The 15,128-nt window shown below is 60.0% G+C and overlaps 1 protein-coding gene across 1 annotated transcript in view; it reads right to left on the reverse strand.

Moving 5' to 3' along the window:
- The window catches only part of KIF21B (kinesin family member 21B), a 41,365-nt gene extending 38,567 nt beyond the window's left edge, over positions 1–2,798 (reverse strand). The window contains exon 1 of the mRNA XM_059906241.1: positions 2,755–2,798. Within this exon, the coding sequence (XP_059762224.1) occupies positions 2,755–2,795 (41 nt within the window). The 5' untranslated portion in view covers positions 2,796–2,798. The remainder of the gene's footprint in view (positions 1–2,754) is intronic.
- Positions 2,799–15,128: the final 12,330 nt, after the last annotated feature.

Raw genomic sequence — 15,128 nt, forward strand, 5'->3', positions numbered from 1 at the left:
CAGCACCCCGTCCAAACCCCGGCCCCAGGTAGAAGCGGGCCCCTAGGCCAGCCTCGGAGCTGAGGAGCTGAGAGCGTCCTTATCGTACGAGGGGATTTATGGATAAACGTATCACGGGGCAGGCTGGAGGGGCTGGCCTGGGAGTCCCGGGGCAGAGTTCAGGGGCAGATGGGCCAGACTCCAGGGTGGCCTGGGGTGGGGCTTTGGGGTCTGCTCACACGTACACCTTCTCCCCTTATCCCACAGCCCCAGGTCCTGAAAGTCGCCTCCTCTGGCTCTGCACCCCTTTGGCCTTCCCCGTGGCTCCGCAGACAAGCCAGCTTTGATCCTCGTCTGGAGAGATTACAGGGCCAAGAGCCCTGGGCCTGGCACTTCTTACCTAGTCTAGCAGCTCCCGGACCTCCACCCTTACACCTACACACACACCCGCCCCCAGACCAAGTCTGTCTCTTTCCCGGCCTCCCTGTCTCAAGAGCGGGACCCAGGGCTTGCCTTTAGTTATTCTCAGTTAGATATAAGAAAGGGTTTCCAAAAAGACAGCTCGGCGCGCTGCTGGGCTAGGCTCTTGGCAATTCCAAATCCTTGGCTCTTCCCAGCAATGCTCTATGCTACTCTGGCCCACCACCCAATCCTTTAAGTGGGACAAGCGATTGCCAAGGGTGGGGATGGGGGGGTTGAAGGGGACCCCAAAGCCCGGAGAATTCTCCCCTACAGCCCCCCAGTGGCACCATCTGCTCCCCGTCCCAGCCCCAGCCCAAGCCAGGTCCTGTCCTCAGCTTTCTGATTAGAAACTGGGCTCTGTCCAGGCATTGTCTGCCCCCCACGGCCAGCTGCGCATTGAGGCTGGCGTGTGCCTGGCTGGGCGCTTGGGCTGGGGTGGGAGGGGAGGAGTGGGTGGGGCCTTCACCTTCCAGGAGGCCCTGAAAGCCCGGCTCTTCTGATGCTCAAATCTCCCCACCCCTCCATCCAGATCAGCAACAGAGGCAAGGAGTGGGGGCGTCCGGCTCCCCCCGGGGCAATCTCCGTGGAAGCAGAGATGACGCCTGTCACGGGCAGCAGCCGGAGCAGTGGGCAGGCACAATGCCCTCTGGGCGGGAAGGGTCCCGGGAACTTCTGGCGGTGGTGGGAAGGGAACACCAGCTCTTCCACACCCTGCACAAGGTGCCAAGGCCGTGGGCTTTCCCACATCTTACCCTGCCCCAGTCTAGCCTGGGGGCCCTGCTTGTTGGGGGGGGGGGCCTTTGTTTGGCTCTCTCTGGTAAGATGGAGTCTAAAGGAAAGCCCCCTGGGAGGGGCACCCCAAGTCCCTTCCTTCCCAGCCCTGGTTCACAGTTTCCTTTTATGATGCGCCCAGACTCTCCCACTCTGCTGCAGCTGTCTTATTTACATTTCCCACTCCCACACGCCCACCCACACCGTGCCCTCCCTCGCCCCCCAGAGGATCCTGCTGCACAGTCAGCCTCGCAGCAGCCTGGCCCCGCCCAGCCGGCCCACCAGGCACCTTTGGGGCTCCTCTTTGTCTCAGGCCGTCCGGGGCCAACAGGTCTGTGCCCAGGGATGCTCTGAGTGCAGCCGGGGACGTGGGGGGAGGGCACCTCGGTCTCCCTCCCTCAACCCCAGAGCTGTGATCAGCCATCCCCTGACCCCCTCCAGGCTGCAGAGGGCTGGCCAGGTGGCTGGGGGGGCGGGTGACGGCACCTGCCCTGGGGTGTTTTCCATAGTCATCTCTGAGTGACTGCCCTGGAATCCTGGAATCTGGGTCATCTACAACCCAGGGAAACCAGAGACCTGCTCAGACCCACCGTAGACCCGGACTCAGACTCCCACCCCCATCACACAGGGCTGAATGATGTCCTCCACCATCCCTTCATTGGTGACCAGTCCCAGACTGGCACTCTCCCACCATCAGACCCCCCTCAAAGAGAAAAGCCCAAATCAAAAACGGAGGGGTGACGTGGCATGAAGTGCCCCCACCCAACACAAAGCCCCGCACCTCCAGGTGCCCTGTCCTCTGCCCGCCTCACTTCTGCCTCTGTGTCCCTTCAAGTCCCAGGTAAGTCCATGCGACCCCGCCCCGCTCAGCTCTGTCTGAAGGCCTGAGGCTGATGCCCACATCAGCGTCACAGCATCCTGCCCTCTCAGAGGCAGAACCTCGGAGACACCCCATCCTCCCTCCCCAGACCCAGCCCCTCTTGGGACAGGGCCGGCAGGGTTCTCTCCAAAGCGGCGGACTCCCCAAGGAGGGCCAAGGCCCCATCCCAGCCCTTCCATTCGTGCAGCACTCGATCTTTGTCTGCGGAATCGGCCCGGGGGCGACGTGCTGCCTCCCCAGCTGGACCAAGAGCGCAGGACCAGCCGGCTACGGTGGATGCAGGGAAATTCCCCCCCATCCAATGTGCCCGCGTGAGACAGCAGCCCGTGGGGAGGCGAAGAGGAAACACACAGACGCTCCGGCCTGGGCCAGGGCTGGGTGTGAAATACCGGATTTCCTTGTTTATTCGATTTTCTGATCATTAAGGGCTCCCAAGAGGGGCCCGAAATTACCACCCAAACAAAGCCACCTCCAGCCGCCCGCGGGGCCGCCGATCCCTGCGGGGGCCGGGCCAGCACGCGGCGCCCTCCAGCCTGGCCAGCCCGACCTCCGCGGACGCCGACTGCGGGTCGAGCGGCTCCCCGGGACCCCCGGACCCCCGCCCCGCGCCCACGCGAGACAAAGCCGAGTCCTCCGCGCACGCGCCCCGCCGCCCGTCCTACCTGACGGCCACCTTGACGCAGCAGTCCCCCTGGCCCGCCATGGTGCTCCGACGCCGGGTCCCGCGTCGATCAGGGGCGGGGGCCTGGGGGCCAATGCCCCGGGCGGCGGCTGCGGCTGCGGCTGCGAGAGGCGGGGGCGCGGGCGCTGCGGACGGAGGCTGCGGCGGCTGGAGGTGACATGCTCGCGGGCGGCCGGCGGAGGGCTCACCCGCGGCCGGCGGAGGACCCCCGGGGCCGGGCCCGCGCGCCCCCTCGAGCCATCGGGCGGCGGCGCGGAGCCAGCTGACAGCCCGGGCGCGACCCGCTCCCCACGGCGCGGTTCCCGCGCGCCCACCTCCAGCCCGCAGCGCCTACCGCCGCCGCACGAACAAAGGGGGCGGGGGCCGGCCCCGCGGAGGCTCCGCCCCCGAACCAGTCCCGGCTCCGCCCCTAGCTCCGCCCCTGAGCCTGCTGCACCAATCGAAGGCCCGAGCCGGCAGCAGGGGCGGGGCGGAAAGCCTTTAAAGGAACCCCTCGCCTCATGTCCACGCGTTTGCTGGGGGCCTGGGCGGGGGGCCTGGGGGTCACGGAGGGACGCGGGCCGAGGAGCTGACCGCACCGGAGCCTCGGACCCCGGAGCCGCAGACCCTCAGCCTCGGTGGGACCCCAGCCCATTAATGCGGAAGCCGGGACGCAGAGAGGGGAACTACCGAGGTTACACAGGAGTTAGTGGCTAAGCCAGGGTAAGAACCCGGGTCTCTGGGCCCAGCGCTTCTCTGCAAAGGGTCCCACAGCGCCTGGCGGTTTGTATTCTGAAAGCGCCGGGGAGGCCTCCCTTCTGCATTTATTCCAGCGAATTTGCCAACCTTTACTGAGGGGGATTCTTGCTAATGTCTAACTAAAATTCCCTCCACCTACACCCTGCAGCGTTTTAAAGTTCATCTTTGGGTTGATCCCCGGCCAGACGGCCCCTCCCTTCTGTGAGACCACGGAGGCTCCAGTGACCTTTGTGACCCACAGATGACCCCGCTCCCCGCCTAGCTCACACTGCTTGTTGTGGCCATGGGGGCAGAGGGTCAATGTGGGAGGCCTGAGCTGCCCCAGGGAGACGGGGAACAAAGGGGGCACTCAGCTCCGGGCACCTGGGTAGAGGTTGTGTGGAGGTGAGTGGGAAGGGGGTGTGGAGGGCAGCTGCCTTCGTTTGGGTATAAAGGACAAGGGGAGCCCTGGGAACTTGAAACACGGGGCAGTGATGGAGGTGGCCAGTGCCGTGGGAAGTCACAGTGGCCTTTCCAGTCCCTCTGCCCTCCGTCTGAGCCCGACCCCTTCTCCCTGCCCCCCAGCTCCCAACATTGGGGCCATTCACGGGGCCTCTCACCAGCTGCCCTCCCCCCGCCCCCACTTCAACCAGCTCCCTCCCTGGAAAGAGCCCAAGAGGAGGACCCAGCTGCAGCTCCAGATGTGGAAGGAGCGCTCTGGGGGGGCGGGGGGGCGGCGGGGGAGGAAGGGGAGTCTGACTCCAAGCCTCTTGCATCACCCACAGATGACGAAACCATGCCAGAGATTTTGGAAAGGGTATGGGTTAGGGGCTGAGGATGCCTCTTTGGTGCCATCCCCCTTTCTTTCCCTCCCCCACCCAACCCACAGATAACTGCTCCGTCCGTAGCCCAGATCCCAGTTTGGTTTGACCTACTATGGTCAAACCAAAAAAATAAAGATAATTTCTCGGGCACATTTCAAGGGCAAATCGACACCCCCTACTCGCCACCGAGTCCTGATGGAAAAGAGCAGCACCCCCCAGCAGTGCCCCAGGGTGGAGGAGGGGCAGGGGATGGGGGAGGTCCGGGGGCATCCTGCACCGTTCACTCGCATTTGAACCTAGAGGAAGGTCTTTCTGGGGCCAGTAGGTTACTCCTGCCAGAGCAGGAGGCCAGCAGAACGCTGAAGAGGGAGATGCTGCACATTCTCTTCCAACCAAGATAAGGTGGGGAGGAGACTAACATTTAGGGGCCAACTACACAAACGAGGTGCTTTACACGCGTGTTCTCATTTCGTGCTCATCACCTTGTGAGCTAGGCTTTATTCTTTGTCAGTTTTGCCGACAGGGACACTGAGTCTCACCCAGCATATATAAGCAACAGACCCAGGATCTGACCTCATGCATCCGGTTCCAGGCTCCCAGATCACCTCCGAGCAGCTGCCCAGGGAGCACAGCTCCCCAGCTTGTGTTCCAGGCTTGTGCTCTCGGATGACAACGTTGCATTTTGCAAAGCTGCTCTCCTGCCCACCAGACTCTGGGCTTCTCCGGGGCCCGACTCTGGTTTCCTGCCTCCAGAGGTCCCCTCTGACTTCCGAGAGTAGGTGACCTTCTGACTCACAGCTTCACTGCTGGGAAATGGCGCCAGAGCCGCTGTCTCCCCCCCCTACCCCCCATCCCTCCAGGTCACAGGGTGTCGAGCCAGGAGGAGCAGGGAGGCACAAGGGATGGAAAGTCAGGCCTCCTAGAGGTCAGGGCCTCAGGGCGGCTCCCTCCTGGGCCACCAGGGAGCCAACAGGGCAGCTAGATGTCCAGACTCCTGGAGCTGCTGTCCCGAGGCGAGGAGGTCAGATGGGGATCCTAGGGGTAGTAAAGAGGCCTAAACCACAGCCTGGGCAGATTTAGTTAGAGGGTCCGGGAAAGCCTAGGATGGCGCCCGCCCTCTTAGTGGGTGTCCAGCCTCAGCACAGCCCTGCTTCCTCCTCAGGTGTGTTCTCACCCTACCCGCTCCTCCCGCTGCCCCTCTTTCCTTCCCTCCTTCCCAAACCCTGAGGCTTCTCTGCATCAGCTGCCTGCACGCTCCCACCCTCCTACACACACACACACACACACACACACACACACACGCTACCCTGTGTTTGGCCCCATCCTTCCCCCTACTGGACTGCAGATTGAGCCTCAGCTCTTGTCCCGAGCCGAGGCCCTCCCCCAGCGTCTTGGGTCTCCATCATCTCTCCCGACGGGAGCGGTGGGCGTCAGGGCAGATGGGACCCTGGGGAGTTGTGGGGGGAGCTCCGCGGCAGGAGGCTCCCGTGCCACTGCGGTGACAATACCCCGGCAGCACCTGGGGGCAGCCATCTGGCCCAGATCTCTCAGGTCGGCCTGGTTCTCAACTGCAACCCTACAGTAACAAATCAGAACACCTAAGAGATACCCTTAGGCCCTGAACTTGAGTCCCGTTCTGTGGTTCTTCTTTAGCGTTAGCACCAGGCACTGGCATTTGGAGGAAGTATCTGAGCGTTGACCTGGAGTTCTGGGGTTGCGGGATACGGAGCTCCCGGCCTCCAGCTGCAGCCCCCAGCCTTGCCCAGCAGGGTTCCTGGGAGATCAGGCCGTAGCCCACCCTGCTGGCAGGTGGTCCAGCCGGAGACAGAGACCAGTCCTGCTCGCCAGCAGGAGCTCCGAACCCCAGAGGGGGCCTACTGGGGTGCAGACGTGGGGACCTCTGCTCAGCGAGGGCGCAGCCTGACTTCCTCTGTTATGGAAGGAGACAGACTTAGCCATAGAGGAAACCAGAATTTGTTATAAATAGCAAGAAAGAGAGAACTGCTGTGGATTACAAATACCCGACAGTCTTTTTAAAAAACAACAACGACACACTATTTTTGGTTTCAGATGTTGATGAGGGTTTAATACGCCACGTAACCTCAAATACGGGATCTTCGTCCATTCTTCTCTGCAGTGCTTTCTAATACGGTGTTAGAGCCAAAGGCGGGAGCAGGTGTGGGCAGCCTCAATGTCCCAGAATCCTAGAGTCCCTTAGGTCATCTAGTTCAACAGCGTCATCTTCAGATGAGGAAACTGAGGCCCAGAGAGGTGAGGAAACTGAGGCCCAGAGAGGTGAGGAAACTTGTCCAGAGTCACACAGGAAGCCTCTGAGCTGGCACTAAAAGCCCCAGAGGGGGCAGTTTCCACCACAGCGTGATAGGACCCGAAGGCCGAATGCCTGAGCCTGGGCTGTGTGTGAGCTCATGATTTGTGTAAAAGTAAAGTCTGCACAAAATAACAGAAGACAGCCCGGAAGCTGCAGTCACAGAGATCTGGGTTCAGGTCCAGCTCTGCCACTTGAAGCTGTGTGACCTGGGCGAGTTCCCTAACCTCAAAACGAGGACGGTCACACCCCCCTCATCGTGGTCTATTATGAGGTCAAAAAGGGGTAACCTGGGGGGAGCACCCAGCACAAGGCCCTGCACAGGATAGAAATGAATTTCCTTCATTTCCCGTAGAATCTCCATCCCTTTTATGCGCCCCTGTCCTCTGACTGGACAGAGGGCGAATTTGTCATAAAGACTGACGGGAAGTCAGAGATGAGTGTGGGTGAGGCTGGGAGCAGGGGGTGTGGCGGTGAGGTCTGCCCACCCAAGGGGGTCCTTGTTGATCTGGGAGGGGGAGAGTTTCCAGCCTCTGCAGGCTGCTCGGTGGAGGGGCCCCAGGAGCCAGGTACGTGTCTGCAGAGGTGGGAGACCCCTGCAGAGCATGGACGCCCCTGGGCTCAGCCTCCCTGGGGGCCACCTGGAGGAGCATCTGAATTTCATTTTACTCGCCCCAGGGCTACCCTGTGCCGAGGGTGTTACATGTGTTTTTTATAATCCTCACAACAGTCTGTGAGGCAAAAACTGTCATTGTCCTCATTTTGCAGAAGAGGAAATGGGCTCAGAGGTCACTTGGCTAGTGTCGTGGTCATTAGCGCCTCCACCAAATATTTCCGGCCCTCTGCCTCTGGCACAGGGCAGGCCGGCATGTCCTCACTCTGGTGTTAGCCTTGGCCCTGTGACTTCCTTTGACCAATGAAATGTGAGCAGAACTCACGTGTATCACTTGTAGGTGGAAGCTTTCTGTGCCCCTGGCACCGCACACAAGTTGATGTTGTTTAGAGTGTACGCGAGGAATGAACTTTATGTTGAGCCACTGAAATTACGAGCCTGTGTGTTACCTTGGCAAAGCCCACCCTACCCGAACTGATGTCCTTAGTAAGGTGCAGAGCCAGAATTCTGGTCTGGAAAGATGCCTGAGGGCCCAGAGCCTCCCAGGACTCTAGCTGCCCACCTCGGACTCACAGACGCCCCTTTGGGCTTCTGGTCTCCGTGCTGCACGGAGCCTTGTGGGCAGGTAGAAGGGGGTAGCAGCCTCTCTGCTCCACCCGTCTCCACCCCGCATGATGTCTGCAGATTGCTGGCTCCTGTGCACTCACCAAAGGAGCGTGGTTTCCCATCCACCTCTGGCTGGCTGTGCTGAGCCTCCCTCAGCGGTCCTCAGGGACCACTAAGAAAAGCAATTAGAAAAATCCCAGGGCCTTTCAGTGCCACTGCCCATTGCCTGCCGAGGAACGGTCGTGGAGGTGGGTGTCGGGACACACCTGTGCTAACCCCCAGCTCAAAGCCTGGCCCTGCTCAAGTCACTCTTTCCCTCGGCCCTCACTGAAATAGGGCTGCCGCAGAGGGTTGGGTAACTGCCCAGAGACCCCAGACAGATCCAACTTCTCAGAGGCAACGTGCCAACAGCTGCCATTTCTGAACGTGGTGCCTGGTGCCGTGCAGAGTGCTTCAGATCTGGGCTGTCCTGTACGGCTCACGGCGCCCCCGAGGACCTGGGAGCAGCTATCATCCCCGTAAAACGAAGGACACCGAGAGTTGCCCAAGGTCGCACCACAAGTGGCAGAGCGGGGTTCAAACCCAAGCAAGCTGGTTTCCTGCTTCCTCCTGAGTCAGATCCCTGTGGAGGAAAAGGATGGTGGGGCCTCGGCAGCTGCTGAGCTGGGACAGTGAGGAGAGGGTCCTAGGAAGCCGCCTGCTGCAAAGACTCGGATGTGGATGTTCTAGCAGCTTTTTGCCGCCCCAGACTGGGATGAAAGGGTAAATGTGGAGTATCGTACAATGGGCGCTACTCAGCAATGAAAGGGACAGGACCATCGGTACATGATAGGGCGTGGATGAACCACAGAATAACTGCTGAGCGGCAGACGCCAGCCCCAGAAGAGCCCGTGCCTTGTATGTCCACGGAGGTGAAAATCTAGAAAATGCAACCCGAGCCATCGGGCGGCCCAGCGGGTGCCTGGTTGGGGGAGGGTCTCGAACAGAGTCGGGAGGGGCAGAGGAGGGGTCACCAACAGGCGCCGAGAAATCATGGGGGTGGTGGACATAGCTTTTATCCTGGTGGTGCTGGCAGCTCCACGGGGGTAGACATTTTTCAGAAACAATCCAGCTGTGTACTTTGATTATGTTCAGTTTATTGTAAGTTAATTATCACTCAACAAACTGATTTTAAAAGAGGTCATTTGCTCTAACTTCATTGCTCACACAGAGGTGCAGAGCGGCGGGTGACTTACCCGGGTCACTAGGACAGTCCCCTGGAGTCCTGGCCACCTGAAGGTTAGCTGAGCCCTCTGCCTGGCCCCATGTGGCCTGTGGGCTCACTGAGGGTCCCCCTCCGCCAGAAGGAGGATAGTGATGGGGAATTAGGAGCACAGAGAGGGAAGGCGGATGCACAGGAGGGTGGACACCAGCCAGGAGCCGCGCTGGGGGAGCCAGAGACGAGGTGGCGCCACAGGCCTGGGGACCAGGAGACAGGAGGCGAGGGGGTGGAGCCCCCCCGCCCCACCTGGTGAGGAGGGGGAGACGGCCCTAGCCAGGGCCCCAGAGGAGCCATCCCCCTCCCACTCCCTCTCGTGAAATTAACAGATAACCCCACCCTGCCCGGGAGCTACTGATTTCTGTCCCGGAAGGAGCATCCTTTCCTTGGGTTTTAATAGATATTTGCTTCACCCAAAAGCTGCAGAGCCAGTGGCCAGCAAAGGAGCATTTAACACGTTAAAAATAGGAGGAGAGGGAGGCGGTGGAGGGCGATCACGCAGGATTAACCTCTGAAGTGCCAGCTCGGCAAACATGCAGCCAGATTGAGGATGTTGTGGACAGTCTTGAGTGCCAGCACCCCAGGTGGCGTGTGTGCTCAATCTCACGGGACAATTTTAGGGGAATTTCAAAGGCCCTTTGACCGTGACAGCCTGCATCAGCCTGAGGTGAAATTATCTCTTGAGTCCCTGCTGGGGGGGCCACCCCCCCCATTCCTGACTCCGGTACCAGTTGACAGTGGGGACTCTTTGCCTTGAGGGAATTAGGGAGGAGGGAGGCTGTCTTTGACTTCCAAACTGGGTTGGAGGATCCCAGGAGAAGGCCCGCCTTGGGCGGAGGGAGTTCTAAGTCAGGACCTGAACTAGCACAAATGCGGAGGGGAGGGGCGCCCAGGTCTGCCTCCCACCCCCTCCCAGCCCCAGGCCAGACTGATGAGCGCGCCTAGGTCTGGCAGAGGAGGGCGTGGGCTCCCGGAGAGACAGTTGAACTCACAGTGCCTGGCGCAGAAGCCGCTGGGCCCTCCTGCAGACACTCCTCCTGGTCCCCTCTCAGAGGGGGCCCCTCAGTGGCGACAGGTGCCAGGAGCGCCCCCCTCAGTTTGGGCCTGCATGCTGCCCGAGAACAGTCCTGACCTGGCGCCCACCTTGTGAGACTCTCTCCCAACCGATGTGTGTGATGAGGACATCAGGACACATATAAACAGCCCCCAAACGAAAGGCGGGGCTCTGCTCCCCAGAGGGGCAGGGGCGGGCTTGTGGTGCTGGGCAGTGGGGAAACCCACCCTCATTGTAGTAGGTTAAATATTGTCAGACTGCCGATTTGTAGACAAAAGGGGCAGAATGTTGGCAATTTCAAGCGATTCCATCTAATGCCCGTTGTTTAGCAGTTTACTTAGTGTGTCTCTGGCATTTGCCCTTCCCCCCCCCCGCCACCCCTCTTCCTTTCTTCCTTCCTTCCTTTTTTCCCTGCTGGGGATACAAAGTTGATAAAGAAATCTACTACCTTTGGGAAACACTGTATACTTGGAATAACAAGCTGTAGCCTCCTAGTTATGACACAATGTAATAAGTGCTACGGTAAAAGTGAGTGCTAGGAGTTATCAACTGAATAAAAAAGCACAGGACGTGAGAGCTGTGAGTTCAGTTTTGTTTGGGGACTCACTGAGGACTACGGCCCGGGAGACAGGCTCTCGGTAGCTCTGAGGAGCTATTCCAAAGAGGTAAGGGGGGAGTCAGCATATACGCGATTTGGAGAAGGGGTACGTGCACTCAAGCACACCTCTCGGTCAGGGGCTACTCGTCACCAGGAGCGGATGTTTCCAATGATGATTTTAGTGCTTTTCTAGGTATGAGAAGATGCAAGAAACTGGGCTCATCAAATCTGAAACTATATAACTCTCTGAAGGCCTGTTCTGCCGGTTTCTCACAAAGCACAGAGAGCCTCATTCCTCATCGCTCTGACCTCCTTCCAGGGGGTGTCGAAGGTCGGCGATGCAGTGTCAGTGACTTCATTCTTCTGGAACCGGATGGCGAGTGGCCTTCTCTGGTTGGCAGAGTTTCCTGGGGCCATCAGAGGGGCCCGGCTGAGACGGAGGACGGAGGGCTACCGGGTGCAGAGAGGTGCTGGGCGCGTTGGGCTGCGTGGGCTTGGACGGGCGCTTGGCAGGGTGCGGGAAGGGGCTTGGGCCAGATCAGTAGAGGACGAGGTGGGGTTGGGTCAGGGATTGTCCTGCGATCCTCCTGATAATACGGGGTGCCAGCAGCTCAAGAGTATCGTCCAGGCCCCTGTTGGACACCTGGCCTCACTGCTTCTCAGTGGGTAATTTACTTGGCTTTTCCCAGAATGGGCTCAACAGCAATACCCACTTCCTGGACGGTGTTGCAAAGGCTAAATGTGATATTGCGTCTGTCAGGCACAGCATGAACTGGCCTTGATGATGTCAGCTATTATCATTCTCTGCATGAGGACACCGCTGGTGGAGATATTTTAAAGGGCCCACGACTAGAAGTGGGCTAGGCTGGGTCTGCAGGTCTCACTGGCCTCCTTCTGGAACCAGGCTCCTCGCACGGACTCGGACGCTGGACTCCACGCGCTTTCCTCCTCTGGGTCTTGGTTTCCTTTCATAACACGGTGGAATCTCCTCTGCTGATCATTTTATTTAAACAAACAGCCCTCAGCTCTCCCTCCTCTGAATCCTCCAAATCCCCGCATCTGACCCTCCACGTGCTGCTCTGACATCCTAGCGTTTTGAATTCGTGTTCGACACCAGAATTATTCTTTTGCCCTGTGTATTTATGGCAGGCTTCTTTTAAAATGCTTCTGTTCCCTGGCTTGCTAAACTGGATTTACGTTCCATTTAGGAGACGGCAGTATGGCACAGGAAAAAGAAGCAGTGGGATTAGAAAGCTTGGGGACAAATCCAGCCCTGCGCCTTCCAGCTGGGAGGCCCTGCCCCTCAGTCGCCTCATCAGTAAAAGGGCAGCAGGAACCTTGGTGAAGCGGGGAGTGTCGCTTGCCACCGTAAGTTGTCAGGCCCAAGGCAGGAGTGACGCGTTACTGGGATCAGATGCCAGAAAATGGGTCAAGGTTAGCGCTGGGTTGTCAGTGCCTTTTCTAGTGACCTGTGGAGCCGGCCTCCACACCCGAGGGCTACGGCTGAGAATTGCAGGGCCTGTGGGAGGACCAGGCCCGACGCTGAGACGCTGGGCTGAGAGCCGAGCTGCCCGGCTTCCCGTGAGACACTCAGCCTCCTGCCATCGTAACCTCTGGCTTTTCCTGCAGCCAGCGTCTGACAGAACCAAAACAGCAGCTGCAGCCCTTCCAAGGTCACTTTCACACCTTCCAGCAGCCTGCAAGCAGTAGTTTATCCCCATTGTACAGAAGGAGGAGCAGAAGCTTGAAAGGGTGTGTGAGCGCCTGACATCGGAGCGTGGAGGCAGGTGGAGGGACTCGGGGCCGCACGGGTCCAGCTCCAAGGCTGTGCTCCTTCACCTTGCAGAGGGCAGCCATACCCCTGCTTCAGGGACCTCTCGGCCCCATCCAGAGCCGGGCCTGGAAACGCACTGGGACCACAGCTGGGGTGCCTCCCCGCTCTGAGGAGGGCCTGGAACCGAGCCCAGCCTCCTTGGTCCAGGGATATGCTCCAACTGAGCTCCGCACCTTCCAGAAGGCAGGGGTGGCTCCCCTGGTCCCCGCACCTGGCATGAGGCTCGGTGCCCACCCCTCCCCCAAGCTGCGCCCCGCCCCCTCTGGCAGATTCCCCCCGCCCCCCCACCCCCCCAGCAGCGGGATCCCAGGTCTGCAGGGAACCGGCCAGGAGAAGCTAGGCGTGCCGCAGACAGCGCCCTGGCCAGTGCCCGCAGGCGACAGAAGGTGGCCCACCAGCCCCTCTGGACACCGGCTCTGTTGGATGGCCCGGCTGACAGGAGGGGCCTGCCTGCTCCCCCCACGGCCCCAGGCCCTCAGCCTTCCACACCGTGTTCCTTTTGTACTTTATCTGAGTGGCCTGGCGGCCCTCTATGGAGAAACCCAGCGATTATTTGAAGCGGAGCTGGGGAGAGGCAAGATGTTGTACGTTCTGACAAATTAGAATGTCCTGCACGTTGCAGAGGAAACTGCCTGAACTTTCGGAAAGGGTGAGAGCTGGAAGGTTCCTCAGCGCCTGTGTGCACGTGTACACCTGTCACGTGGGCTGGGAGGCCCGGCACAGACGTGCCAAATGGCGCAGCCACTAGGGCTGTGGGGCTGGAGCCACATCGCCTGAGCTGAATCCCGCCTTGGCCCTCCTACCCGCTGAGGGGCCTTGGGCACGTTACCTGTCCTCTCCGTGTCATACTTGCAGAAGGAGGATGATACTTCCTTGGTATCAAGAGGATTAAATAATCTATACAGAAGGCTTGGAGCGGGGCCTGCTGTATTGTTGGTACTCTGTACATGTTAGGTATTGATATAAGATGCTCCGGTCCCACTTGTAAATGGAAACATCCTTCTATAGACTTTTGCAGCGTACGAAGCCCTTTCACGTGTGCCCCAGGTTGTTTAGTTTTTCAGCCATGCTGCGAGGTGGATTATTTCAGCTCCCCGCCAAGAGGAGGCAGTGGAGGGGACAGTTTGAGCAGCTGGATGGGTGGGGCTGAAACTGAGGAGTCAGTTTGCACCTCTGCACCTCTGGAGGCCGATTCCTGCCACCGCCTCCCCGGGGACTGGGCAGTGAGGGCGCGAGGCTGCAGCCCTGAGCAGGTGACCCTGGGCGGGCGGGCTGTCAGCCAGGGCAGGGCCACGCTTCTCAGCATTTCCCTGCATTTATCTGACAGTGATTGAGCCGCTCGCCTGTGTTGAAAAGTGCTCAGCTCTGGGGTTAAGGGCCAGCCTGGTGGACCTGCTCCTGCTTTCGTGGAACTCGGCCTCAGTCTGGTGTAAAATAAACGTCACAGAGCAGGGGTGACCCCGGCCGCGATGGGGAAACACACGTGCCCCGTCGCTGGGCCACCTAGAGCGTTTGGGGGCATCCGGGGGATGCTTTCTGCAGGAAGTATTGGAGAAGCTGAGATGTGGAAGATGATGGCCAAGGGGTCCGTGGGGTTGAGGGTTCGGGAAGTTTCTCCCCGGAACAGCATGTGGCGCTCAGAGGGGCGGGCAGCTGTCCCCGGCTGGGCTGCAGGGGGCTGGGAGGGCGAGCAGCCTGGCATGAGGGCCAGGGCTGGGTCGGAGCTGCCTGTCAGCCCAGGCAAGGGTTCTGCACCATATTCTGAGGCTTTGGGGGCCTTCAAGGGTTTTAAGTGGGGGGATAAGACAGCAGGTTTCTCTGTTTAGAAGGATCAGGGTCAGGCTGGGAGGAAGGGGGGTTGGTGCTGGGAGGCTCTTCTGAGGCACAATAGACAAGGCATGAAACGAGGACTGAGTGTCAGGAAAGTCACCATGGGGAGGGGACAGGTTTGAGGGGGAGTCCCCAGGGCACAGTGGGGGAACGTAGGAGTTCAGACAACGCTCAGACTCACGGGTTGAACAGGGAGTAGGGCCCTGAGGTCAGCAGGCTGTGGGGACGGGTGAGGAGGTCGACTTTGGACGCGATGTGCTTTTGGCACGAGTGGGACATTCGCAGAGCTGACAAGGAGAAGCAGCACAGGACCGGCGTTTAGAAGAGATGGGCCAGCTGCGCGGTGCGGATTATCAGCACCGTGTTAGGAGAGTGATGGGAGCGTCCGGGGGGCTGAGCCTGGGAAGCAAGGATGCAGGACACAGAACCCTGAGGACGCCCTCCCGGAGAGGTGGCTGGCCTGGGGACAGGTCACAGGGAGGCTGCAGGATGGAGCACGGGAAAGGGGAGGAAACTCCGGGGAGCCGAGGCCGCAGGCCTTGCAGGAAGGAGGGAGAGGTGACGGCACCTCACGAGGGCTAGAAACCAGGTGAGCTGGGACTCCCAGGGTTTCAGAGCAGGGGCGGGGTAGAAGGCAGCCCACCGGGGCACCAGGCGGGCGCAGGGGAGGAGGAGCCAGCCCAGGTGAGAGGCG

Source organism: Balaenoptera ricei, chromosome 1 (assembly GCF_028023285.1).
Source record: "Balaenoptera ricei isolate mBalRic1 chromosome 1, mBalRic1.hap2, whole genome shotgun sequence".
Lineage (NCBI taxonomy): Eukaryota > Metazoa > Chordata > Mammalia > Artiodactyla > Balaenopteridae > Balaenoptera > Balaenoptera ricei.